This window comes from Rhinolophus sinicus, chromosome 15 (genome assembly GCF_057876585.1).
Source record: "Rhinolophus sinicus isolate RSI-liver-muscle chromosome 15, RSI-T2T, whole genome shotgun sequence".
NCBI classification, from domain to species: domain Eukaryota; kingdom Metazoa; phylum Chordata; class Mammalia; order Chiroptera; family Rhinolophidae; genus Rhinolophus; species Rhinolophus sinicus.
In genome coordinates, this window is record NC_142515.1 from 22,025,207 (window position 1) to 22,052,897 (window position 27,691).

The window sequence follows — 27,691 nt, forward strand, 5'->3', positions numbered from 1 at the left end:
GGTCTGGTGGCTTTCAACAGACATTTTTAATAGCAGACTTATTTTCTTAAGCAATGTCTCATTTAAAACACCAATATTTACTATGTGTCAGGCATTGCTTTACATAACTCCAATATATGAAGGGATAAAAGCAGTTTATCTGACGGGAGCAGGGGTTGTATAGCCCAGGGCTTACTCCTGGTTCCCAAGGTATGAGCCCTTTACACATTTCCCAGGCACCCTAGGACTCATGGAAATACACTTGAAAAACCACTAGTCCAAAGCACTCATTTTAGTGCTGAATCAAGTGAAGCTCAGAGCAGTTTTCTGCATCTGTCTCTGAGGAGCAATGAGTGTCCTTTCTTGCACTGCCGCCAAAGAAAAACTGCGCATGACAATGGTCAATTCCGTTTGGAAATAAGCATGAAACTGGCAGCAGCATCACAATACCATGTCAGAAGGTATAGTCTTTTATCCTGAAATGCCACTCATTAGTAAAACTTCTGGGTGTTTTTCTTCTATTGAGACTAAAGTGGCATTTCTTAATATGTGTTCTTCGTGCACCTTTCAGGTAGGTGAAATTGTTGAAGTGGATGAGGAAACAACAGCAATCTTGAAGAATTCACAATTTCCCCAAGATTTTTTAATCAGATCAATTGGACAGAAGTTGCCAACATGTGGAGGCTGTTCTGCTTTAGAATCGAAAGTTTGTTTGGCTTTCCATTCCCTACCCTCAGACAACCATTTAAAAAATCATTATGCTTGCCACAGACTGCTAAAGCAAGAAACAAATCATTATTCTTTTAGTAGGCCACCATAAATTATTTCTAGCATATTTGTATCTATGAAATGGTTAGCATTAATTTCATAACTTCCTTTTTCCAATCCTTACAGTAAATCAGCGATTCCTAACTTGCTGCACCCATGAATGGACTTCAGGGCATCTGTGAACCCCTTAAAATTGTATGTCTATGTGTGTATTTTCTCAGGAAAGGATGTATTGAAAGGATATGGTATTAGTTAAAACATAGGTCCTAGAAATAGAGGACCTGAGTGTCCCCCCAAGGTCTAGAAAGTCATGGTTAAAACTGAGGACGCTAGCTAATGGTCTCTGGGAACCATTCTTCAGGACAGTCACCAGTGTAGTGGTCCCACCCAGCTGCAGTCATAATATTCATGCATGGTATTAGGTCACATTCTGGAAAGTACTATACTATGTAAGTAAAAAGGCATAAACGATAAATTACAAAATAGCCTTTTGGCTCCAAATTAATCTTACAATGATCTGCTACTAGAATAATAACTACTACTAATGTTCATAAGGCACTTTACAGGTTTTTTTTATTTATTACATCAACAAATTAGAAACAACCTAAGCGATCGCCAATAGAGAAATGGTCAAATAAAGTATAGGTACAGCTGTACCTATACAGTTGTATAACACAAACATTTACAGCATATTTAAAATTTTTAGGCTTGGGAAATATGCTGAATAAAACTAGAATACTAAATTCTACATATAGCATGCCCCAATTTTATTACACACACACACACAGAAAAAACAACAACCCTAAAAGGATATATGTTAAAATGTTCAAGAGGTTATTGCTGGGCTATCTGATTAGTAGTAATTTTGTCTTTTACTTTTTGTATTCCAACTTTTTAACAATATCGATTTATTATTGAATAATAAGAAAATAACTCATATAATTTATCTTCAAAGTACGAATTTTGATTTCATAGTGACTGACCAACACATTCGCATTTATCTCAATTTCCCGAGACTCCATGATAATGACAATAAAGGAATAAACAACACAATAATGATGAGAACATTACGGAGATTAAAAGGGCATCCGTTCTGAACAGCTGCCCTCATTTCTACACTACAGTTTCCAAAGTATTTTTCACATTCGTTGTCTCACTTAGTTTTCATAAAAGCCTATAAGCAGAGTGTAGTATTAGCTCCATTTTACTATTTGGAAAACAATGATTGGGAGAGATTCATAACATTGTCCAAGGTCACACCACTTTTGAGTGGCAGAGGAGGAATGGAACCTAAGCTTCGGACTTAATCCATCTTTTCCCACATCACAAAGCCTCTTCCTGGATATTAGCACAATGGAGTTCTGTACATGACAAGTATCTGCCTTAAAGTAACATAACAAAACAACACCTACCCCATAAAATTTTGTGTGTCCTGATTTCTTCTGGCAATTCAAGGCTAGCACAGACGTCACTGAAATATAGCTCCCCACCAAGCAGACACAGCAGAATTAGTTTAAGCAAGGCTAAAGATTACATTTGTCCCAGATAGCAAAAAAAAAAAGGAATGAGGTCATAAAATCAATTTTAAAAACCATTGGAAGTGCTTGAGCTGACCCTTTGTGAACAAATAACAGCTGCCTGCCTAGTTACAATCAATAGCCAAGTATCAAGATTTCTTTTTCAGTATCCTACTTGACAGGTAATAAAATAGCTTTACAAGAGTGTCTCTCTCCTAAATAAAGATACTCAGGTTACCTAAATGTTGAGACCATCTGAAGCAAATGCAGCCCTCAGCTTGTTGTATAACTAACAGAAGAAGTAAATAGCATTCATACATTCTTCTCCCTTAAAAATTATATAACATTTTGTAATGCTGTTATTTACTTTTATAACAACAAATTTTTTTCAATAATGTCCTTAAAATCTCAAGCATATGAGTAAGCAGGAATTTTAAGATTTTATTTAACTAATTTCAAGAGAACGGAGGTCTAGATTCTACAATAATGTCTCTACCTTTTACAAATACCTCTTGGTGAAGGTAATGATATGATCTACAAAGCGGCGCACTAATTAAGACATTATTAAATCATTTCCACATCAATATTCTTATTTGATCTCTACGACAGCCCTGTAAAGCAAAAATCTCAGAATATCTGGGCGGCTGGTTAGCTCAGTTGGTTGGAGCACGGTGCACTTGGCAGCAGGGTTACCAGTTCGATCCCCACATGGGCCAGTGAGCTGCACCCTCCACAACTAGATTGAAACAATTATTTGACTTGGAGCTGAGGGGTCCTGGAAAAACACACTTAAATAAATAAAAGTTTAAAAAAAAAATCTCAGACTATCTTCTGTCATGAAGATATGCATCTTATTACGCATATGGAGTGTGTGGAGTCCCTCCCTTTTAGAAAGTACTTCAAGTTCCATCTTTAAATCCCCAAAGATCTGGAATCCTGGTAGATATGAAGTAAGTAGCCTTGAGAAATACTGTCAAGCTAGAAGAGTATATTCATAGCAACCTTTACAGTAGCCGGTCTGTAGCAACTCTACAGACACATTCTAGGACCAAGCACAGCAGCAAACAGGAGAGACAGCCAGTAAAACAAACACCTGTTCAGTGACAGTCGTGACTCTCAGATTTATTACCTTTTGCAACCTGAGAGGAAAAAGAATCCATACCTAGATTATTCCTACCACTCCCCTGTTGTGCCACCCTTTTCCATTTTAGTGGATAAATGAAGAGTTGGCGCTCTCTTCTCAAGGGGGCAAGAACAGGACAGGTCCCACCTGCTCTCCCTGATGTTTAAAGATCACTTGTCTCCCTCTTCCCCTCATCTTTAGCACTCGATATACCTCCTGCAGCACTTGTTGTTTATCAGGCACAAGGTTACTGACACCATTTGGTCTAAAAAAGAACAGATAGAACGTCAAGAAAATCTGCACACTACTCAGAGATCGTCAACTCCTTTTAGTCCCTAAAGATTGCTCCCACCATTTTCTCAAAGCTACACCATTCTTCCTGCCTCCCTCCTCTCTTCCCCACACTCAACTTTTTCCCCAAGATGAGGGAGATGGACAGAGTGTTTAAAATCCCAATAAACTGTCAGCAAGTTTGAGTGCGCAGGAAAACCTGTCAGGCACGCTTGTCTTTGCCCTGACGTTCGCCATACAACAAAATGACCTGTGACCAGATGCTTGCTGCACAAGGCATTTCTTAGGCCACATGTAGACACAATAAGTTCCTCAAGGCAGTTAAGACTGTCACTTGGGCACGATTTGACAACAACGCAAAGAAAAAAAGAGAAACACAGGATCCTGTAATTTGCTATGAAAATAATATGAACGATCAGAGGTCAGTGTGTATTGTATGCTGGTCTTACTGGTCTTTTGGGCTCTTTGGTTTATGGTTATGTTTAAAGTAAGTTCTCTCTTGGGCTGGTGTGTTTTGTGGCCATGAGCTATGAGTGGCTCAGATCAGCTCCTTCCCTGTATCAAGTCGTCCAGGTTTAGTTTAACACCCTCAATGAGAGTCAACTCAGCAAAAAGTGGTGACATCTGTACGTTCAGCAGGAAATGGGCTGTATTCCTAAGAGTAAGGATGGAATACTACATAACAGTATCAGCCTTCTTCAATTCTCCTTGAAGAGTCACACAGGAAACTATCTCTAAAAGAATGCCTTTGAGAATGTTTTCCTCTTTGTCCTCCAAATCATTGCCTCACCTGACCTTCTGTCACATCTATTTCAGTGACTGTCCCTTCTCATCAATTATCTGACTAAGTGCATAGCAATCTCTGCCACTTTCACTACCCGGGTCCAAAATGCAGCAGTTTTCCAGACACTCAGGGATGATCAAATCACAGTCATAATACCTGGGAAATAGAAAATACATATACATACTTTTTTGTCCCTCTATGTACTAGAAGATGTGGAACCACTAAATCTTACAAATTCTTCCTCCCTTCTTTCCTCCTTCCCTCCCTCCCTCCCTCCTTTCTGTCCTTCCTTGCTTCCTTCAGTCAGTTTCAATTTAGGTGTTTAATCGCCCCCACTAAACTGCAAGCTCCATGAAGGCTGGGACTCTTATCTGCTTTATTTACCATTGGTACTAAGACAAATAAACCATCTAAAATATTAGGCATTAGCTGAGCATCTAAAGCAGGTCCAGGACTGTGCTAGTTATTGAAGAAAAGAAATGTAGGACAAGATTTCTATCCCCTCCGTGTACTTAACTGGGGTGGTACAACACGAGTACAGAAAACACTTTCCATGATTGAATGACACGCCGAGTGGCACAGGCAGTAAGTGTAGTGGTTTTGGAGAAGGGGGTGCTCAAGGATTGGAGAATCTTCTCCAAGTAGGCAGGACATCAGAGAACTAATGGATGGGCACGATGTGGAAGGTAGAAAGGAGAGGGAAGGCATTCCAGACTGGTAACTGCGTGCTGGGCAGTTCATACGGCAGGAGGAAGGGAACAGGTCTGGCTAGAGCAGTCGAGTGTATCAGAGGGCACCAAGGTTGGTTAGGAAGGGAAGGCCAAACTACGGGGCAGCCTTGAACATCAGGTCCACGGAGTGTGAATGTATCCTGTGAGCCAAGGGAGTGCGGGTGGGGGAGCCACTGGAAGTTCTCAGAGCAGTAAGGTGATCAGTGCTGTGCTTATAGTTCTATGTATGACAGACAAGGCAGGCTGCGGGGCTTGGAGGGGACGGGTTCATTCCCTAGTGACGCTATTGTCTGGGGTCTTCATGGGGGCAGCACAGGGCCCTCTACCCCAGGCTACTTCCTCACGTACATTCTTCAGGGCTTCCCCCCATTTAGGCTTGGGGGCCGGCCTGGCTATAGTGACACAGGCATTGGTCTGGAGGTCCGCTGATTCCTTCTCTACCTGCCCATTGTAGGTCTGACCCAGGGGCCAAGGGCTGGGTGAGTTGGAGACATTAGAAATGCTGGAGCTGGTGTCCGAAAACCAGTCCCCCCACCCCCACCCAGCTAGGCCTGGCTGCCTTTGCTCCCTGCAAAACTCTAAGCCCAGACTCTGCTCTGCCCTACCCCCACCCCAGGGGTCCTGGAGGGCAAGGGCTCCATCTGGGCCTTCTGAGGTCTAAGGCTCCCATCCAGCCCAGGTTGTACCTTCGGCCATTCCCTACCCTCTCACCTGCCTTCAAGTCCTTCCAGATCCGTAGTTGCAGGGGCGGGGAGGGCGCTGGCCACTGCCTGGAGGAGGAAAACGTAGCTTAAAGGAGAGGGTGCTGAGCACAGACATGGGGGAAGGGGTGCACTGGGCTAGAGGAGTGGGTTAGGAGGCAGGCCGAGAGCACTAGTGGTGGTGGTGGACACGGGGTTAAGGAAAGGGGCTGGGGGCCTGGGCAGGGAGGTGAGGAGCTGCACACTCACTGTCTCCAGGTCTTCCCAGCAGCCAGCTCCCAAGGCTGAGTGCACCAGCAGCCCCACCCAAGGGCAGGAAGGCCTGAACCCCCAGGGTTCCAAGACAGATGCAGCCTCTGCATGCTAGAGGTGCACAGCCCACCTGAGGCTGCAGGAACCCACCTCTTCCAGCCAGATACAACGGCACAGTCTCACCTCGTGCTCCGGTCCTCTTGGGCCCAGTGTTATCTTTAGTCTTTGATCAAGAAGAGGCTATTACTATGAATTACTATCTTCCTTTATTGCTCACTGTGATTTTCATTTTGTAAGTCTCATATTCTGACTTAAATGAACACCCACATACGAGGATATAATGATGTCTGCACAGTTTGGGAATGATACCACCTTTTCTCAATCTATTTTTTAAAGTCAGGTTTATTGAGATACAATTTACATTCAGTAAAATTCACCTTTAGTGTACATTTCTGTGAATTCTGACAAACATATACCTCACCACAATCAAGGCTTAGAACGATTCCCTCACCCAAAAAAATTTCTTTTTGTCTCTTAGTACTAAAAGCCCCTCTGTCAGGAAAGAATGTCCAAACCTATGGAAAAGTTTTTTAAGAGTTTATTTAAGCCAAGGTTTTGAGGACCTGCCCAGAAGCAAGATTCAACAGATTGAGAAAATCCTCCAGAGAATGGAAGTTTTGAGTTCCTTCTATGCATTTATAATCAAAGGAGAAAACATAAGGAAGGTACATGAAATCCACTGGTGGTAGGGTATGGAGGCAGGAGAAAGCAAAGCAGGGAAATCTCTAGAATTGTGTAAAAAGCAAAATGGAGAAACATTCTTCTTTTCCATGGGTGGGTAGGGCATAGGAATAGTTCACATTACAACACATGGAGGTGGTATGCAGGCAACGAGATAACAAGGACAGGTTCTGTGGGCTTGTGCCTTGGTGCCTGCAGTTGTGCCTTTGAGGGGCCTGGAGAAGAAAATAACTCTGACATTTCAAAGGTATGTTATCCTAGATGCATGAGAACAATGGACAGGGCTCTTAAGGCCTGGGAGGGACTACCCGCTATGACCTGCCCAGTTAGGAATTTATGATCAGGCCATCTTTTGTGGTTATTTTCAGTCACTGAGCTTATCAGGCCTGCCAAGTGCCCCCTTCCACCCCCACCTCTAGCCTGTCAAGTTTCACTCATACCTTGCCCCACCACCAAAACAACCGTAGAGCTGTTCTTTCTTTTCTAGAATGTCATAGAGATGGAATCGATACAATACATAGCCATTCTCAGTCAATTCTGAATTGTATTTCGGGAAGCAATTTTGCTCAGTTCATTCTTAACCTCTGGTAATTTTTTATCAATTCACGTGTCTACTAGGTATTATTTCATCTTGCAGAAAGTTGTATTTATTTTTCTTCCATCTTTATATTTGTATATAGACTTTCCTTTTGTGGCTGTAATAAGCATATCTGCTCATCAGGATAATAAGGAGACATGGGATTCCAAGTGAAAGGATGTCTAAATGGAAGGTTTACTAAAATATACTCATTTTTAAATCTCATCTGCCAATAACAATCTCCTCAATTAGTTGTTAAATATTAAAAGGAAGGTGTTGTATTTATATTTTCTTAGCAAATTACTCCCATGGAAAAAAATCCTTGTTGGAATATTTTTGTAAGTTAGAATATTTCTAACTATGAAGTATGTAAAAATAAGTGTTTTTATAGGTATCAGGCTTTTGGCAATCATATAATGATGAAAACATTCCTAAATATTACTTTTCAAAATTCTCCATAAAATTTGTTCCTTTAGAAAAGCAGTCCCTTTCTCACCCATTGTTAAAATGGTATCTTTATCTTGAAGGAATAGGAAAGGGCTCTATCATTCCCACTTGTTCACTTGGGCTTGCTTTAGTATATTATCTCCAATTTGTGGTTATTCACAGGCATCACTTGATAAATCTTAAATCCACTTGAACCACACACCGATAAAATGATATAAAGCAAACCACCATCAACTTAAATTGAGTTATTACCAGTTTTCCCTCAGGTATCTAACGTGCAGGGCTGATTTTGGACCAAACTGCTTGTGACTATCATTCATTTTGACTGGTCACAGTGCCTCACCCACCGTTTTTTGCTTTGTTTGTTAATCTCATCCCTGCTAAATGACAGGTATGCTACGTAGATCAATATGCTACACAGACCAAATTAGCGCTCTCATATCAAGCCATATTTTAAATATTAGCAAAAGCTAATTTTCTTTTCTTAAAAAATAAACATACATAGAAATTTTCACATTTTCTTCCCTTACCTCCAAGGATGGCCTTGTGCATACCTCACTCATCCCACCTTGGAAGCTACTGGTCTGACAATTCCAGGATAGTTCATAAAGGCAGATTTGGGTTCCATACACAGAACCATCTTTCAAGGACAGCTTTCCAAAATGGCCAGCATCCCTAAGTAAAGGATTCCCCAAACACTGGAAGCGCTCGAGCAGAAGCTACATGTGTACTTGCCAGAGATGCAGAGCTGAGGCAAAGGGACTGGATTCAATTACTTCCAAGATCCTAAACTGCTTCTTCGTATTTGTTCCAACATGATGAAAAATACTTAGACCATATCTTTAATCTTTTTTCATCTTAAGTATTTCTTTGATTCTTGGATGATGGGACTTTTGCTTTCTAAGTCGGCAAACCTTTTTTTTTTTTAATTAGTCCTCGGATTTTCTAAGTAGATAATCCTATCATACGATAATAACAATTTTGTCTCTTCATTGCTAATAGCTGTATTTATTTTTAATTTCTGCCCTAGGTATGGCCACCAGCTAAATGTTGATTAGAAACAGTGATAGTAACATCCTCATATAACACTTCAAATATTTTACTCTTAATGTGACATTTGCGGAAAGTTTGCAACCTGTCTTTTTAAGGTAAACTGAGCCTGTTTACATTTAATAATTGTAATAAATGTTTATAGAATAAATGCATTAAGTGAATTCTTTCATACCTTTTTTTTAAAAACGTTAAGTTAACATGTATATGTACAATGAGGGACAAATATGATTAGTCAACTCGATGATATATAATACGGATTAAACTGGACTCACGTTTTTTCTTTCAGTGAAAACACCATTTTCTTATGTCAACTTTCTCCCAAACCCTTAGTAAATGAAGAACTGAACTGGAACAAAGTAGAGTCCCATTTAAAACTCAAACAAAGACACTGAGACATGACTATAGACAATGGTAAAGTAATGCCATTTAACAAGATGAATTCAATGAACATAGGTAAATGTCTACAAACATAAGGTTTTCCCCATGGCACAACCCTACACCACAATCACTCACCGGAATTCAACTGCCTTCGTATTTGGCAATAATGTTATACAAGTGAATTTGCTGATTACTAGCAAAATTACAAAATAAACCCAAGGCCATTTAATCAAGAGTCTTAAACAACTAAGAAATCCTAGGAATGCAGGTCAAGGCAAGAGTTTGCAGCTGGCCAGATATGATATAATTTGCCTAATTTTCATTTAGGAATTTGCTACAACAAATAAAACCAGTATCTCCTCTGAGTTACTAGAAAAGAAAACAACAGCTATTGCCGATCACCATTCTGTGACCATGAAATTAAAATATGTCCTCAATGTATGATTAAAAGAAAAGTTCTTTAAAAATAGTATTTATCATTGATATATGTTCACAATAGAAGATCTATTTCTGAATTGAAAACACTATTCAGTATTTGCTTAAGAATCACCTTTAAACAATATGGCTTTTGACATTAAAGTTCTATGGGAAAAACTAAGACATTTTTAAATCTCGATTTAATATAAAACTAATCGAACAACTTAAAAAACTAGAGCAATTTAAAAATTCAGTAAGAGCATGGGTTAGTCTGATTCAAGAATGCTTCCAAAATTCAACCACCTAGCTTCTTTTCAGGAGAAACTGTACATCATCCCAAATCTTTTCTACCTTAACTTTTGGAGAAGAAAATGGAAAATCAAACCCACAGCATAAATGGTTGTGCAAGATGTCTTCTCTTCAGCATCAGGGAAAGCCTTCTTATAAGCTGTTCTATTTCAACAGATGATTCAACTGGTCCTGTAGATCAGATGACTGCTCAACACTAGAAATTAGTATAGATGAAAAAGTTGATCTAGAATGAGCAATAAAGACATCTCTGTGCAAATCATTTCTACTTTAATGTATAAGAACAGTTGAAGCTTAATCAAAATTTATACTGGCCTACTAGGGTCCCAGAAGTTTTTAAACTATGAAGAAAAAGGTTGGTAAAGCCAAGTAGTAGTGTAAACTATATTACAAGGGCCATATTTAATCCACTTTAAAAAAACAAGTCTGTTTAATGACTTTAGCACATTTACTCTTATTATTGCCAATGTAAAAAGTTTTCTATTTCTTAAGGTTGCTCTCTACACCCTATAACTTTTAGAAAGCCTTTATTAGCAGCGCATGCCTTTGATTTACTGCATGCCTTTGAAATATACCATATCCGTATATCCTAAATGATCCATCCCAGAGCATATGCCAATTTAAGGGCATCTGTCAACCAGTTCTGCACTGACCCTAGGCCAGCAGAGTAATTCCCCCTAGCCTGCTTCAGTTGGTCACCTACTCCCCTACCTTTGGAGTTACTTACTTTTTCTGAATAGCTTCTTGCCTAAATCAGAAAAGAGGAAAATAAACAGAAGAAAACTCAGTGAACTAGCAGAAGTTTTATATATATATATATATATATATATATATATATATATATATATATGCAGAACAAATTTCCAGCTTATGTCACATTCTATATTTCTGTCCATCCTGTCCTAAGTTTGTGCTATTGAACCCCTGTTCAATGTCTGAGTGCAGAGCTGCTGAAAAGATGGATTCTAAACCTAAAGAGGTAATAACACTCTATCATAGAGTGTGGGAAGTGGTCAAAAAACTACATACATGATTCAAATTCAGTTTGTGTATGGTGGAGTCAAATGGTCACATGCCTGATAGGTACCCATCAAAATAATGAACATATAGCTATTTAAATATCAAGAGTTGAATTTCCAGTAGGTACAAGTATAATATCAACTACATAAACTATAAAACAAAATAAGATGAAATTATTATTTTATCCAAAATTACAATGGAGAAGGTGTCTCTCCATTTCCAAATGTCCTGGATGGTTTACATGTCACTAGGGCTGGGCTACATGTGGAAATGTCGGCTACAGGTCACAGTTACACTTGACTCCCCAGGGAAGGAGTAGGTTCCCCAGGACAGAGATCAGGCACAGTCAACAAACACTGACTAAGTGCCTACTAGGTGCCAAGCATTGTGCTGGCAGGGTCCTGGCCTGGGCCCTGCCTTGATGGGGTTTACAGTCTCTTCCTCTGAGGAGGCCTCAGATTGACCCAGAAAAGTTCACAAAAGGTAGTCCCAGCTCTGATCTCACCCCCAACCCAACTTCTGTGGTCTCAGCCATCTTTTGCAGAGGGAACTCATCCTTGAGCAACCCCACCTGTACTCCCAACTCTTGCCTCCACAGGAAAATGTGCTGAAGCACCAAGGCAACAAGCAGCCTGAGGATAATGCCTGTGCAGCAAGCAGTCCGTGGGGAGGGCATACTCACTGGTATTGAAGATGTGTTGTTATTATTGCCATTTTCCTTAAACTCTGCATTGAAAAAACAACAACAAAGAAATACAACATTCTACTTCCCTGGAGCCACACAAACTGTATATGAAACCTAAGTCACAGAAGAAATGGTTGCTTACATCTTCCGAGTGCAAGATGGCATCTTCCTGTAGTACCATGTTTCGAGCTGCCTGACCCAGCAGCTGGAAGACAAAAATAAAATGGTAATAATCAAAATTGCCAAACTTCCTGTAATCTTCTCTCTGCAGCTGTTATACCACCGCCCTCTCTCCCCCCGCTAACTCTCCCATACAACCACAAACACTCCAAATGTAATGGAGGATAATGTTCCACTTGTTCATGTTGAAAATCTATTTCATTGTCACTGTGGCAGTGCTGGCATGGGCTCGACATCTGTTCCCAAGGCCACTGCCTGAGAAATGCAGTGCCCCATCTCTGCTGAGCTCTCTGCATAGCTTATTAGTCAAGTGCTGAGAGGAGAAGTCTGCAAAAACAAACAACAACCTTTGGCTCTGCAAGCCCAGTGAGAACCTGACTTCTGATTCTTTAAAGGCAAATTTGAACTTTGGGGTGGTTTGAACGGAGTGAGAGGGCAGGGGTTAGGGTAGGACTGAAAAGGATAGAAGGAAGGTAGCTGTTTAGAAAAGGAACGAGAGCCACAGAGAAAACAAAACAATACACACAAAAAAAAGGCCTGGCAAGAAGCTCAGGACTAAAAGTGGGAAATCACCCCATGAAGGACGGCCAGATGGGGTTGGGGAAGAGAAAAGAAAGGAGAACGTAGAAGCAGATTGTAATGAGTTCCCTGATCGCTGGGCCGTGAGACCAAGAGAGAAAAGCTGAGCTGTGAGTGGCCTCTGCTCAAGGAGATGAGACTCAGCACTGAGAGGCAAGAAGAGATCAACAGAGGTTTCTGGTGTGCTGTTGCACCCTGTTCCCGGTAGACATTAAATCTACCCATGGAAAGGGAGCTACTGTGATGTGTGTCCTACCAACCTTCCTTGTTCCTTGGATCAGAGAGATTCTGGTGAAAAGGAGACCCGTGACTTCAAATTAACCAGGAACACCAGCACTGCTACAGCCCCCCACCCCACCCCTGCCCCAGTCTTTCCCCCACGGCAACTTTCATTTATTTTTCTTTTTAAAATTAATAAATCTTTACATGCTTCTAAAGTCAAAACAATAAAATAAGACCTTCCATCCCTGTTTCTTCCCCTCCCTGCTCTCTCTCCCCTGTGCATACATATTTTTAATTAGTTTTTGGTTTATCTTTTCATTGTTTCTTTTTAAAACAATGGATAGATATGTATACTGTCCCCCTTACTTAAAATGTAACTTACTATATGCCTCTTACACGCCCTGCTATTTCTCAGTTGACAATGTGTACTGAGTTTGATCTGCAGCAATAGACAGTGACTCTCCGCATTGCTTTTTCGGCTATAGGGCACTCCACTATAAAGCTGACTCATAAAGACTATACAATTAAGGTGTGACAGTTAAGTTCGCGAACTCATCCCAGAAAAAGTGCTACATCCCTCACTGCTGAATATCACTACAGTCACCTTCGAAGTACTCCCCTTGGGAAGCTATGCACTGACGCCAGCGCCCAGTCCACCTTTTTTTCTGGAATGACCATCAGAGCAGTTGTCGTATTACCCTTGATGTACTGAATGTCATCAAAATGTCTTTCTTTCATTATTTCCTTTATTTTCGGGTAAAGAAAGAAGTCATTGGGGGCCAGATCAGGTGAGTAGGAAGGGTGTTCTAATATAGTTATTTATTTACTGGCTAAAAACTCCCTCACAGACAGTGCTGTGTGAGCTGGTGCGTTGTCGTGATGCAAAAGTCATGAATTGTTGGCGAAAAGTTCAGGTCGTCTATCTTTTTCACGCAGCCTTTTCAGCACTTCCAAATTGTAAACTTGGCTAACTGTTTGTCCAGTTGGTACAAATTCATAATGAATAATCCCTGTGATATCAAAAAAGGATAGCAACATCGTTTTGACTCTTGGACTGACGGAAATTTCTGGTCATGGAGAATTGGCTGACTTCCATTGTGCACTTTGACGCTTTGTTTCACAGTCGTATTGCTACACCCATGTTTCATCACCAGTGATAACACAGCCCAAAACATCGTCTTGCCTCTCCAAAAGGTCTTGGCAAACTTTGACTCTCCTTTGTTCATCAGTGAGCTCCTTCGGGACCATTTTTGTACACATCTTTGTCATGCCAAGATTTTCAGTTAAGATTTTCCTGTTTCTCCATTGATGTTTACTTGATCTGCTATGCTTCTCATAGTCAGCCGACGATTTCAACACACAATTCGACGAATTTTTGCAATGTGTTCATCAGTTCTGCTCGTTACTGGCCGCCCTGACCGCTCTTCATCAGTGACACATTCTCTCCCCTCAGAAAAACGTTTAATCCATTTGTGCACTGCCGTTTTCTTCATGGCATTATCCCCATAAACTTGGGCTAACATGTCCCTGATTTCACTTCCACACTTGCCAAGTTTACCAAGAAATTTAATGTTTGTTCGTTGCTCTAATTCAAGCTCAGACATTCTCGCGACAGCACACAAAAACACGCAACAACAATAATGAGCGCCACTCAGCAAGACACCGCCACACATCGACACGCACACAGCTGTGAGACACTGATATACCAAGGTTATGAAACCTTACTGAGCTGTTGGCACAGTGCTGCCAATGGAAGCGCATGGTGGCAAATATACGAACTTAATCGTCAGACCTCGTATGAGAATGTCTGTTCCCTCCTGTGGCCATTTGTATATAGCAAACTCCAAACTCCTATAGATGGAAGATGCTGACTGAAAAACTAATAGCAAAAACAGGGTTCTACTGGAATCTTCATTCATTCACTAAGTCATTCAACAAATATTTATTAAGTGCTTATGATATGTCAGTAAGAGACATAGTTGTTGTCCTTATGGGGCTCACAATCTGAGGTTACAAGAGGACATAGGCACTCCAATACTTTGTGTTAAGTGCTGACAGGGAAGCAATGGATGCCTTGAGAGCACGGGGCTGGGGGCGGAGTGGGGGTGTCTAACCCATTACAGGGGTAGGGGTTTAGGGAGGGCTTCCTAAAAGAAGTGACTTCTAAGCTGAGACCTAAAGGATGAGGTTTAGAATTCTTCTTAAGTGTAATTTTATGAAAAGTGGTATGATCAGATTTACTGTTTTAGAAGGATGGTAAGCAGAATGGCCTAAGGGGGGACTGAAGGCAGAGCTTGGTTACAACACTGCAGTATTCTAAAGCAAGCAGTGAGAGTGGCCTGAACCACAGAAGTGACCATTTTAAAAAGTGGGGGTTTGGGGGGGGGGGGTTGAGAGACATTTAGAAGACACTTGAAGGGACCTGTGATTGCCTGGAATGCAGGAGCTGTGGAAGCTGTTGTAACGTAGGGCCAAGGTCTTTCCTTTGATGATAGATGCATTCAGTGGCATTGTGCATCATTTTCTTATATAAACCAACTACACACTTAACATATCATCTAATCACCTAAGATTTCCAGTTTTCCAGTTTGCGTTTCTTTCTTTCTTTTATTTTTTTTAAGGAGGGCACAGCTCATAGTGGCACAGTGGCCCATGCGGGGATCGAACCGGCAACCTTGGCGTTATTAGCACCACGCTCTAACCAACTGAGCTAACCAGCCACCCCCAGTTTGGGTTTCTTTAAAGTGGAACGTCTTGAATACACCTATAAAATAATCTGAGTACCAACTCATTTACCCCTCAAGCTTTTACTTTTGTCTTGCTCATAATTAACTCAGTAACAGTTTTAATATCTAATCATCTTCAGCAAGTATTTCTGATTTTCAACTTAGTTTTCATAGCAATAGCAACCCTGGGTTTTTTTTTGTACTCATATTTCATTGTTTTCCATATTATTTCATTAATGTAGTTGCAACAGCAATCCTAAGTGCCTTACACAAGTTTAGCAAAAAACACCAAGGACCCTGACTAAGCACACAATTAAACTGCAGGAGAAGTGCAGATGTTCATGAGAGGCATGTGTTGGTCACAAGCATTCATTGTGCTGGGGGCACAAGCTAGTACGTTTTCCCTCACTCTGTGCTCCATCCATTCCTGCACACACTCCCATCTCAAGGCCTTTGAATTTGCCACTTCCTTTTTTTGGAACTCTTTGCCTCTACATCTCCATATGGCTTGCTCCCTCACTTCATTCAAGCATCTGTGCAAATGTCACCTCCTCAGAGAGCCCTTCCCTAATGACTCTATTTGGGTAAACTCTTTCATCACTTTCTATTCCCAGCTTTAGTTTTCTTAGCCTTTATAACCACCTGATTGTTTTGTGTTTCATCTGTTTATCTGTCTCTTCACTAAAATGTAAGCTTTCTAAGAATGGGGACTAAGTTTTGTTTCCTGCCTTCTCCCTTGTAGCTAGAACATTCCTGACACACATCAGACACTCTATAGATATCTATTAAATGAGTGCTGTGGCATGAGTGTTTTGCACCCAGAAATTGCCAGTTAATCAAACAAAATAGCTATGTGGAGTCTGTTGAAAAGAGAAGCAATGCTCTATGGGCTGAGAAGGATTGAAAATCAGCTAAGACATTCCAATAACCTCACAGTCTACTAAAGGAAAAGGTTAAAATATGTAAGTAACTAAAGAAAAAAAGCAATATGGTATGTGATAAATGCCATGTAAGAGATCCAGTAAAAAGCCAAAGTTCAGAGATTTGAGAGATGGTACGTCAACCCTGTCTCAGACACCTGGATTGCTTTCAGCGTCACTCAGCCCAGACCACCTACTGGCACCCTATCTCCAACTACTACAGGAGCAGGCCATTTGAAAAATACACAGGAGGAGGAACAGGAAGGAGCAAGTCACATTAGGGCAGTCAGTGGTGGCACAGTGGCTTTTTGGACACTTAATCCAGCTAGTACAACATGAGAGGTAGTGGCCAAGAATGTAGACCTAAAACCTGTCTGCTTAGGTTTGAATACTAGTTCTATCCTCTCCTCGCTACTTTGTGACCTTGGACAAGTTAAATTCCTCTCTGTGTCCTCTACATAAAAAAACAACCTCCTTACCCTTAGTAATATTTTTACTGATATATCTCTTCAGGGAAGGGAAACAAAAGAAAAAATAAACAAATGGGACTACATCAAACTAAAAAGTTTTTTCAGAGCAAAGAAAACATCAACACAACAAAAAGACATCCTACTGAATGGGAGAAGATATTTGAAATGATAAATCTGTTAAGGGGTTAATATCCAAAATTTATTTAAAAAAAACAAAAACCTCATACAATTCAACACCAAAAAAACCCCAAACAATCCAATTTAAAAATGGGCAGAAATGAATAGACATTTCTCTAAAGAGGACATACAATGGCCAATAGACATAAAAAGATGTTCAACGTCACTAATCCTCAGAGAAATGCAAATAAAAACCACAACGAGATACCACCTCACACCTGTCAGAATGGCTCGCATCAGTAAATCAACAAACAACAAGTGTGGCGAGGATGTGGAGAAAAGGTAACCCTTGTGCACTGTCGGTGGGATTGCAAATTGGGGAAGCCACTATGGAAAACAGTATGGAGTTTCCTCAAAAAATTAAAAACAGAACTACCTTATGACCCAGCAATTCCACTTCTGGGTATTTATCCATCGAGATCCAAAACACTAATTCGAAAAAATGTAAGTGCCCCTATGTTTACTGCAGCACTATTCACAATAGCCAAGATATGGAAACAACCAAAATGCCCATCAATAAATTACTGGATAAAGAAATTGTGGTGCATTTATACAATGGAATATGAATAAAATCTTACCATTTGCAACAACATGGATGGACCTAGAAGATATTATGCTAAGTGAAATAAGTCAGACTGAGCAAGACAAATACCATATGATTTCACTTATATGTGGAATCTAAAGAACAGTAAATGAGCAAACAAAACAGAAATAGATTCATAGATACAGAGAAAAAACTGTGGTTGCTAGATGGGAGGGGATTTGGGGGATAGGGGAGAAGGTGAAGGGATTAGAAAGTACAAACTGGTAGTCACAGAACAGTCACGGGGATGTGAAATACAGTGTAGGGAATATAATCAATAATGTTGTAAAGACTATGTAAGGTGTCAGATGGGTACTGGATTTATGGGGGATTATATAAATGCCTAACCACTGCGCCGTACACCTTAAACTAATATAAAATAATATTGAATGTGAACTATAATTAAATATATACCAGGAGTGCCAAAAAAGGTACACATTTTAAGAGCTATTATCTATGTATTACTTTTCGAAGTTGAAGTGAATTACGATAGCAATGTGTAGTATTCCGTTTGCTCAAAAGATGACGTTAAATGAATGCTAGCGTCATTCATTGTATTACAATTTTAACACAGTTTTTTTCCTTTCTTAAAATGTGTATATATTTTTTTGGTACCATCTGTAGTCACGGGATATAAAGTACAGCATAGAGAATATAGTCAACAGTATTATAATAACTATGTATGTCAGAAGGGTAGTACACTTAGGGGGGGGTTATCACTTTGTGAAGGGTGAAAATGTCTAATCATTAAGTTACTTTGTACACCTGAAGCTAATTAAAAATAGGAATAATTTTTAAAAACTACCTCCTTTATTAGCGATTATAAAGACTTAATGACTTAAACTACATAAAACACAGCAGTACCCAGCATACAGTAGATGCTTGATAAATGTTAAGTTTATTATGATGAATATGGATGTTCAATACATACTGGTGGTTGACTCTGAACACCATCTACTTTTTAAAATTTATATATTTATACCATGTTTCTCTCCAAAAACGACTCAAGGCAATTTATATCAAACTACGTGTGTGTGTGTATGTGTACATTTTCTTAAAACAGAAATAGAACTTAAAAGTCATGAAAAGGAGAAAGCAGTAAATATGTCTACCACTGAAACTGACACAGGAACGTCTGTGCAACCAAGGCAAAATGTGAAACACAATGAGTTGTACAATACTTCTTTGATAAAAGGCAATGTAACAATCCTTCAAAAGAGATAACTTTCCTTTGCTACTGAATCCTAAAATGAGTATATCACGTGGGACCTCACACAAAGCATATTTGGGATCCCCCGATCAGTGACTTCAACAACAGTGTTACCGTCTATACAAACACTTTCTTTCTTTTGGCCCCATCAAGAAAAGCTAAGGACGTAACATGAAAGCTAATTCTGTTAATACAATTGGGCCCTAAACTAATATGAATAAAGCTGCTATGAACATTCACACACAAGTCTAAAGACCTGCAGACATACTGTGCTTGCTCAACCTGCAGCTAACTACATATCTTAATGAAATAATATAGAAACTGATAAAATGTGAGTACAAAAATGAAAGAGTTGTTATTGCTATGAAAACTAAGTTGAAAATCAAAAAGACTTGAAGATGAGTAGCTAAGATACACTGCTGAGTTAATTATGAGCAAGATAATGGCCTACAGGAGAAAGTCATTGAAATCTAAAAAGATTCTGTACTCAAATTGTTTTACAGGTGTATTCAAGATGTTGTTCCACTTTAAATAAACCAAAACTTGACATCTTAGATGACACGTTATGTGTGTGGTTGGTTTATGTAACAAAATGATGGACATATTTTCCATTTCTCTTGAGTAAAAACCTAGGAGTGGAATAGCGAGGTCATGAGACCCATGTTGTTTTTCCATTCATCTGTCAAAAGGCATTTCGATTGTTTCTACTCTGGTGCTACTATGGATAAAGGTGCTAGAAACATGTACAAGTCTTTGTGTGAACATGTATTTTTATTTCACTTGAGTTAATATCTAGGAGTACCTATATAGTTTCTAGGAGTACCTATATAAAGTTTTCTGGTGTCAAAAGGCATCAAATAATTCCATACATGGAACCAGCCTGCTGAGGGGAAAATCAGGGCAAAGAAGAGAAAACCATGAATGTGCCCAGAAAGATAAATCAGAAAGGAATAAATTCATAAACAGATGATGCACAAATGTACGTAAGAAATCTGGGATGTTGAGGACAAAACCATGAGTTTGGGGACCGCAAGGAACAGATCTTCACTAAAGACAACCCCGAGAAACAAACGAGGAACTGGGTAGGACCACTACCTCATCCGTCGTCCTGCAGCAATCTCCGCTTTAAAACACAGACTCGCACCACCTCGTTTCTTTCCCCTCCTACACCGCTAGCGGTCCCAGAGACTATACATCCCAGAATGCAACACTTGCCCTCCGCCCGCAGGTCACAGCCTACAACTCCCAAGATGCAACGCCAACCCCTTCCCACACCTATGAAAGACGCGGAGTGCCCCGGCGTATGAGGCCTGGAGACGGTACTTCCAGCTCACCTCAGAGCTCCGGGAGCCCTTCAGCACCTGCTTAGTGAGCGCGATCACGTCAGTACCGCAGGTGTTCACCTTCTCCGTGAGAAGCCCCTTCACGGACTGACCGAATCGCGCTTGCGAATCCGGCGTCCCAGTCGCCATCACCTCAACTAGTGAACGCCTCCGCACGGCGACGGCGAGTCGCCAGGGCCAAAAGACCTGCAAATCGGAAGGAAAAAAATGAGGGGTTTTATTTTGGGTTTTTTTTGTTTTGTTTTTCTACCTTGAGAAAAGCGAAGTAAAGGGAGGGACTCATGCGCCTGCGGAGGTTCATCTTGACTAAATTTAAATACATTAAAAATAGTCATTTGATACCCTAAGGAAGACATGGCCCAGGCAAACATCTGTGGAAGGGATGGAGGACGATTTCAGTAAATCCATGGTTTAAAATCAGAAGGCCTGGATCACAATCCCAGTTCTGCCATTTAGTTGTGTAACTGCAGATCACCCAACTTCTGCGTCTTGTGTTCCTCATCTATAAAATAGAAATAATAATGTTAAAGTCTCCAAAGGGTAATGTGAATGAATTAAAATCATTCAGTCCCATTTTAACAAACATTTCATTAACAAAATACCAAACACTGTGCTGAGCTAAAGATAGAGAAAAAAAATGAGACACAGCCCTCGTCTCCAAGGAGCACCTAGGCTGTTGAGGCGTGTAAACAAGAACTAGGAAGAACAACCCAATAAGAAAATTGGCGAAGTTTACAAACAGGCAATTTTTTAAAAAATCAAATGGCCAAAAATGTAAAAAATTCTCAACACCACCAGTAACTTTTAATGACAAATGAACTCTTTGTTTTATTAAAAGCAAACTGATTATCACCTTGGAAAATAGTATCTGAAATATTTCATGTAGCTCTATTTCTTTTTTAGCTAATACACAAGTGAGATTGGCATATTGCAAATTTTATTTAAAATCACCTGTACTCAGTGTCAACATCATTTTCTCTTCCAGGTGTCTGTATTCATATCTGTTGATCCTTTCACTCTTGTTTTTAATCAATTTTGGTATGGTATAATTTATGTGCAATAGCTACATTCTTTTAAAGTGTACAATTTGTTGAGTGTGACAGATGTAGAACATCTGTGAACCACCACACTATTAAGATACAGAACATTTTCATCACCCGCAGAAGTTTTCAAGTGCGCCTTCGTAGTCCGTTTGCCCCTCACTCCAGTCAACTGATCTGCTTTCTTGCACTATAGACTAATTTGCATTTCTATAATGTTATATAAATGGAATCATACAAGAAGTACTTTGTGTGTGTGGCTTCTTTCTCTCGGCATGATTTTGAGAGTCATCCACATGGCTGTGTGTGTCATTAGTCTATTCCTTTTTGTTGATGAGAAATACTCCATTGTTTGGCTAGCCCTCGTTTTGTTTTATGCACTCACCTATTGATGGACATTTGGATTGTTTCCATTTGGGGGCTATTATGAATAAAGCTGCTATGAACATTTATATACAAATCTTTGTAAGTGTTGTTTCCATTTATCTTAGGTAATATCTAGGAATGGAGTGGCTGGGTCATATGGTAGGTGTTTAACTTTTTAAGAAACTGCCAAACCGTTTCCCAGGGTTGTTTACCATTTTACATTCCCAACAGTGGTATAGGAGACTCCAGTGGCTGCACACCCATTAACTTTGGAAAAGATTGATCGTTCTACAGCCACGGTAACAAGTAGTCACCTGTGGTAGACAGGCTGTCCACTGACAGCTGGCTTCCATGATCCCCATCTCCTGGTTTTCATGCCCTTGTGTGGTCCCCTTCTCTTACTTGTAGGAAGAACCTGTGACTTGCTTCTAACCAATACTATATGCATAGGTGATGGGAGATAGGTTATTATGTGTACATAATTATGTGATTACATTACATATTATTGTAAGGCTCACCTTGCTGGAGTCACTCCCTTGCTCTGAGGAAGCAAGTGGCCATGTTGGAGAACTCCACATGGCAAGGACCTGCAAGCACCATCTATTCACTGAGGGCTGAGCCTCCAGCTGACAGCCAGCAAAACAATGAAGCTCACAGTCAAATAACCAAAGGGATATGAATGCTACCAACAACAGGCAAGTGGGGAAGCATATCCTTCCCGTCAAGCCCCCAGGGGAGAACCCGGCCCTGGTGCACACCTTGATTGCAGCTTTGTGAGACCCTAAGTACATGCCCCAGAAAAGCTGTACTTGATTCCTGCCCCACATAAACTATAAAGTAGCAAATGCATTTTGTTTTAATCCACCAAGTCTGTGGTATTATACAGCAATAGAAACTAATATACCACCAGAACTTGTTTGAAATGTGTTCTACCAATGACAACTCACCTCAGTGAATCCCTTTTACAAACCAATTAATCAGGATCTGCTCCTCACTTCTTGTATGGATGTTGATATAAACAAAACCAGCTCCATCTTTGTATCCCTGAGTTTGCATGCCGTGACCTTTGACCAACCTTCACGTCCTTAGCAAAGCATACCAAAGCCTTCTAGTTGATGGTTATCTGTGTTCCTTAAAATGTAGCCATAAATATTTTTGTTAGTAATGGCTGAAATGGCATGACAACTGAGATAAATACCAATGTAGTCATAGTATCGATTATAAACAATCACCTTTCGCAAGACCACCGAGGGGTATGACCCCTGGCACATACTGTGTTCTTTGTCTTGTCAATCATGAGTACCTGGGTTATACCATTAAAAAAGTACTATAAAAAGGGTTTGTTAGCAGAGAATAATTTGTGCAGAACCGCTGGGTCATCTGCTCCAACCCTTCATTCCTGTAAGTAAATAATAAATTCTTTTATATTCTATGGAGTTGCCTGCTTTGTTTGTCAGTCTTAAGACGCCTTCTCATTACAGTGGCCATTACACCTTTGTCCCACCATCAAACACTTCTGAAAGTCAGTCATTCAGGGATAGATTCATAACACTAATCATCCCTCAGAGTTCCACTCAATCAACAATCGTAATGTCACATCTACAGATGTTTTCAGCCTGCTTACATCCATCAATCCCCGAAGTCAATGCTTCCCAAAAACTCGGTTGTGATCAGCAGTCTAATGTCTCTATTGAGAGACTGCCTGCTCTCAATAAATTCAATGTTGTCTTTTTATTTCATATATTGAATTGTATTCTTATCACCTTTTGACAGTTCTAGACGTTGCACCAAGATCATTTTGAAGACCTTCACTTGGCAGCATTTCCCCAGACTCCAAATCAACAGGTGCAATCACGGGACCCCTTGAGCCCACCCTCTATCTGTCCTTCAGATCACATGACAAATAAGTTGGTCTCAAGAAGAATTTGAATGCTAACTACTTTCATTGAGCTCCTGTTGCTAAGTTTATTGTGTTATCCAATGACATGTAACCAAATAGATCTTTGTATAAGGTCTTTAGACTCAGGTCTTTGTATAAAGTAATTAGGCCTGGATCTTTGTATTAAGTAATAAGTTTGGGTTTGGAGATGCGCCATTTAGTTATTAATTTTATGTCTTTGTATAAAGTTATTAGACCTTTTATTTGGTGGCATATTGTTTGATAAATGTTTTTGCAATTAACGTGATTACTCTCCTGCAGCTTGCCTTGCCTTTGCTGTTGTTTGTCTCTCTGTATAAAGTTAAGTTTCAAAGGTTTTTGCTTTTTCTAGGATTATCTTGTTTCTTTTGAATGTGTTCCACAGGAAATGGATATAGTCATAGGCATGACTAGTCTCCAAGCTGGCCCTTGAGGGTTGATGGATTATGTCTGTTGGACCTGAGACTGACTAATGTTATCACATGTAGTAAATCTCTTTTGCTCACCGAAACCACCCAATATTTTTCTACTGGTTGTTTAACTAATTATGAATTATTGTTACTTTCTCCTTCTTGTATTATCATCTACTGGGATAACTTCCTTAATCCAGAAACTCTATAACCTTTGCCCAACAAAGGGGAATCCCTAAATTGTGTTTCTGCAATTCAAGAAGAGCCCATGACCAGAATAGAACTTTTGGACATACCAATACTAAAACTTGATGCAATATTGTTTGTTGATTGACTTCTTAGTAAAAACAGAAAGTGACAGTACGAGGCTTGACATAGGTAGTCCAGTCACTCTTCTAAAATCCAATTCTTTACCAGAGGTCAAATTGTTCAAGTGACTGATCTGTAGCTCTTTCTAGGACACATCAAATTACTCAAATAAAAGAGTAGATATGTAATCTAATAGCTGGTATGCTTTTAAAATGATTAGTTTCTTTAAAATACTATTTTAAAAGGTTTTTAACTTCCTCGAAAACTCTTGGAAAAATAAACGACATGTGAATTACCTGATGCCTTGATACCACCTGAAATAACTGCTGGTCCTAAAGATAGAGAGTCACAGTATTATGCTATAGAAGCCAGTACAATACTACAAACATACTTTAAAGGTCATCATGTTAAACAGGCTGCTGTGATTAAAAGTTTATATACAAGGACCTCATATAAAACAACAAAAATAATAAATTCATGGAGAAGGTAAAGGATTCGATCATAAATACACAAAATCGGCCTACTAAATTCTGAAAGAAACACAAGGAAAAACGGAGTAGTTTAAGACCTATGAAGATAAGGTCTTTCAAAACCAACATTGTCACCTAGTTGTATCAGATAAAACTTCGGATGGACACTAGATGAAGTTCTACATAAAACACCTCATTCCAGGAGGTACATCTTGCCCCCAGTATAAAACACTGACTGGGAAATTTTTTCTAAGATAACAGAGGATATGGCCAGTACGTGCCTCATCTATAATTAAGTTAATCTGCAAAAATTTGAAAAGGTATGATTCCAACTATATTGCATGTTGGTAAAGACAAAACTATAGAGACAGTAAAAAGATCAATACTTACCAGGGGTCAGGGGGAGTGGATAAGTAGGTGGAACATAGAGATGGTAGATAATTTGTCTCATTTTTTTCCTTACATATTTGACAGAATTCACCAATGAAACCATCTGGGCCTGATGCGTTCTGATTTAGAGGGTTAGTAATTATTGATTCAACTACTTTAATAGATATAGACCTATTCAGCTTATCTCTTTCTAATTGTATGAGTTTTGGTAAATTGTGTTTTCAAGGAATTGGTCCATTTCATTTAGGTTATCAAATTTGTGGACATAGAGTTGCTTATAGCATTCCTATATTATCCTTTTAATGTCCATGGGATCAATAGTGATGGCCCCTCTTTCATTTCCAATATTAGCAATTTGTGTCTTCTCTCTTAGGAAAAAAAAAAAAAAAAAAGCCAGGTTAACCTGGCTTGAAGTTTATCAAGTTTGTTCATCTTTTAAAGAACCAGCTTTTGGTTTTGTTGATTTTCTCCATTGCTTTCCTATTTTAAATTTTATTGATTTCTGCTTTTTTACTATTTATTTTCTTCTGCTTGCTTTAGGTTTATATTGCTTTTCTCTCCCTAGTTTTCTAAGGTGGAAACTTAGAGTATTGATTTTCAGATCTTTCTTCTTTTCTAACACATATATTCAATGCTATAAATTTCCCTCTAAGTACTACTTTCACTGCATCCCACAAATTTTGATAAGTTGTATTTTCATTTTTATTCGGTTCAACATATTTTTAAGATTTCTTCTTTGACTTGTGTTATTTAATTTCCAAATATTTGGGGATTTTTTCCAACTGTCTTTCTGTTATTGATTTCTGTTATGTGGTCTGAGAGCATACTTTGTATGATTTTTGTTCTTTTAAACTAGTTGAGGTGTGTTGTATGGCCCAGAACAGTCTGTCTTGGTGAATGTTCATGTGAGCTTGAGAAGAATGAATATTCTGATCTTCTGGATTGAAGTAGTATGTAAATGTCGATTAGATCCAGTTGATTTGTAGCTAATGAACACTAATTATCTGGGTCAGGGCAACTGCAATGATGCTTAATTTTGGCTGGAAGTTCAGAAAAAGCATCCACAAAACTTACTTGGATAAATGTAATTACTAAAAATATCTTTATGTTCTGAGAACACTTCTGCTTTCTGGCTAAGATGGAGTAACAAGAACTGGATTTACCCTCACACGTGAAACCAACTATGTAAAAAAGCAGATAAAATATATGAAATAACAGTTTTTTAAAGACATTGGACATCAGACAATAATGGCCAGTGATCTCTGGGGAGTGGGAAACAAATGAGTCCAGTGATTACTCCAGCTTACTGCCTGAACAAAGTTTCTAAGGTCTGGCACAGGGAAGAAAATAGAAGCAGAGCCTGGTGGAGGGGACAAGGCTGGGAATCTGGAGAGGTCGAGGATTCTACAGCTCAAAGGACAGTGGAGAGAGCTTTACAAAGAAACTTTGGACATCTGTAGAGTGGTGGATACCCTTGAATCTTTAACTGAGTCCCAGTAAGGGCATTCATGTGGGGAAACTACTGGAGGCCAGTGAAAGAACCACCTGAAAATATTAACAGAAACAATGTTTCTTGCTCCCACAGGGCTCACAGTCTTTCCAGTTCCCATCAACCAGAGTGGACAACTTATTAATTCGTGGGTCATTGCTTAGAGTACTCAGAAGCATTTTTGTCTTAGCAGCAAGGCAAAATTAGTGCTAGAGTCAATGCTGCTCTGGTCTCACCCAACAAGTCAAAATGCAAAATAAGACCCAAAGGATCAAACCAGCAAAGGTGATAAAATGCAATCATGCACATTTGGGAATTTTTGTTTTTATTTTGAAATGGTAGCTTTATTTTTTTATAAGTTGGTTAAAATACAAATTTCTTTAATAAACTAAGATTTTTCAGTAATCAGATGATAGATGTATCACTAACACCCAAGGATGAAAGTGAAATGTACAGCCAGACTGAGTTGTGAATAGGACTCTTAGATCACCAATGGTGCAGCGTCAAGATCTCAAAAAAGAGAATTTGACTAGTTTAACTCAGTCTGAGAATTTATTCCCATTGGGCCATATTCTCCTAATCCAATCAGGGTCACAAAACACAAATGCACAAACTGTGGGTGAAGTCAGATGAATGTAGGAGGCAATGGTTGACATCTCTAGTATAAGAGTCATCCATTTCTAAACTCTATGAGGGTGAAGAGCAGTACCTATTTGTTAAAGGTTGAATATTGGTGATAGTTAAGACCTTGAGAGGGGTGAGATCAGCCAGGGAGAATGTAGATGGAGAAGAGCCAAGGACAGATTTGACATACAAAATATGACAGTGGGAACAAGCGGAGGAACAAAAGAATTACAAAGAATCCAGAGCTGCATGATACTTCACATTACAGTGTTTAAAGGAGGTGAAAATAATCAATAATGCTAATGGACAATTTTTATAACAGGAGGTCTGAATGACATCTAGTGGATTTGGCAATATAAAGGTCATTGCTGATGTTTTTAACAGAAGTACCAATTGTTTGGTGGGGTCAGAGGCCAAACTGCAACAAGTGTACAATGAATGGGGAATAAGATAGAGACACAGTATCTATTATGTATTATTTTACTAAGAAGT

At 39.5% G+C, this 27,691-nt stretch overlaps 2 protein-coding genes and 1 non-coding gene across 6 annotated transcripts in view; all 3 read right to left on the minus strand.

Annotated features, from left to right (window-relative positions):
- Positions 1–8,474, minus strand: part of AS3MT (arsenite methyltransferase) — a 24,757-nt gene extending 16,283 nt beyond the window's left edge. Inside the window, 6 exon segments of the mRNA XM_088792648.1 lie at positions 2,160–2,238; positions 3,580–3,652; positions 4,464–4,500; positions 4,503–4,621; positions 5,522–5,850; positions 8,442–8,474. Coding sequence (XP_088648774.1) covers positions 2,160–2,238; positions 3,580–3,652; positions 4,464–4,500; positions 4,503–4,621; positions 5,522–5,850; positions 8,442–8,474 — 670 coding nt within the window.
- On the minus strand, positions 6,531–20,685 carry BORCS7 (BLOC-1 related complex subunit 7). Of its 4 annotated transcripts, none has more exons than XR_016018889.1 (6): positions 20,526–20,677; positions 20,175–20,369; positions 11,916–11,978; positions 11,660–11,814; positions 10,796–10,816; positions 6,531–10,264 (listed from the first exon to the last, which is right to left on the minus strand). XR_016018889.1 is itself a non-coding variant. In XM_019725028.3 (6 exons), exons 1-6 carry the CDS (start codon positions 20,589–20,591, stop codon positions 10,213–10,215), a joined length of 441 nt encoding a protein of 146 aa, XP_019580587.2. In that variant the 5' UTR covers positions 20,592–20,685; the 3' UTR covers positions 6,531–10,212. The 4 variants fall into 4 exon arrangements, 3 of the variants coding, with proteins under 3 accessions (XP_019580587.2, XP_088647997.1, XP_088647998.1); XM_019725028.3 differs by having other exon boundaries at positions 11,771–11,814; positions 20,526–20,685; XM_088791871.1 differs by having other exon boundaries at positions 6,531–10,294; positions 11,771–11,814; positions 20,526–20,678.
- Positions 15,401–15,474, minus strand: TRNAI-AAU (transfer RNA isoleucine (anticodon AAU)). Its single transcript has one exon. It is a non-coding gene; the product is annotated as a tRNA-Ile (tRNA).
- Positions 20,686–27,691: the final 7,006 nt, after the last annotated feature.

What these genes read in the sequence shown, in the direction of transcription:
- BORCS7 (XM_088791871.1), bottom strand. Translation starts at nt 20,591, where the DNA reads ATGGATTTACTGAAATCGTCCTCCATCCCTTCCACAGATGTTTGCCTG. An exon ending in TGGGCCATGTCTTCCTTAGG is followed by an intron (nt 20,370 to 20,525) that starts GTATCAAATGAC and finishes TCCGATTTGCAG; the next exon opens with GTCTTTTGGCCCTGGCGACT. An exon ending in CCATCTTGCACTCGGAAGAT is followed by an intron (nt 11,815 to 11,915) that starts GTAAGCAACCAT and finishes TTTTCAATGCAG; the next exon opens with AGTTTAAGGAAAATGGCAAT.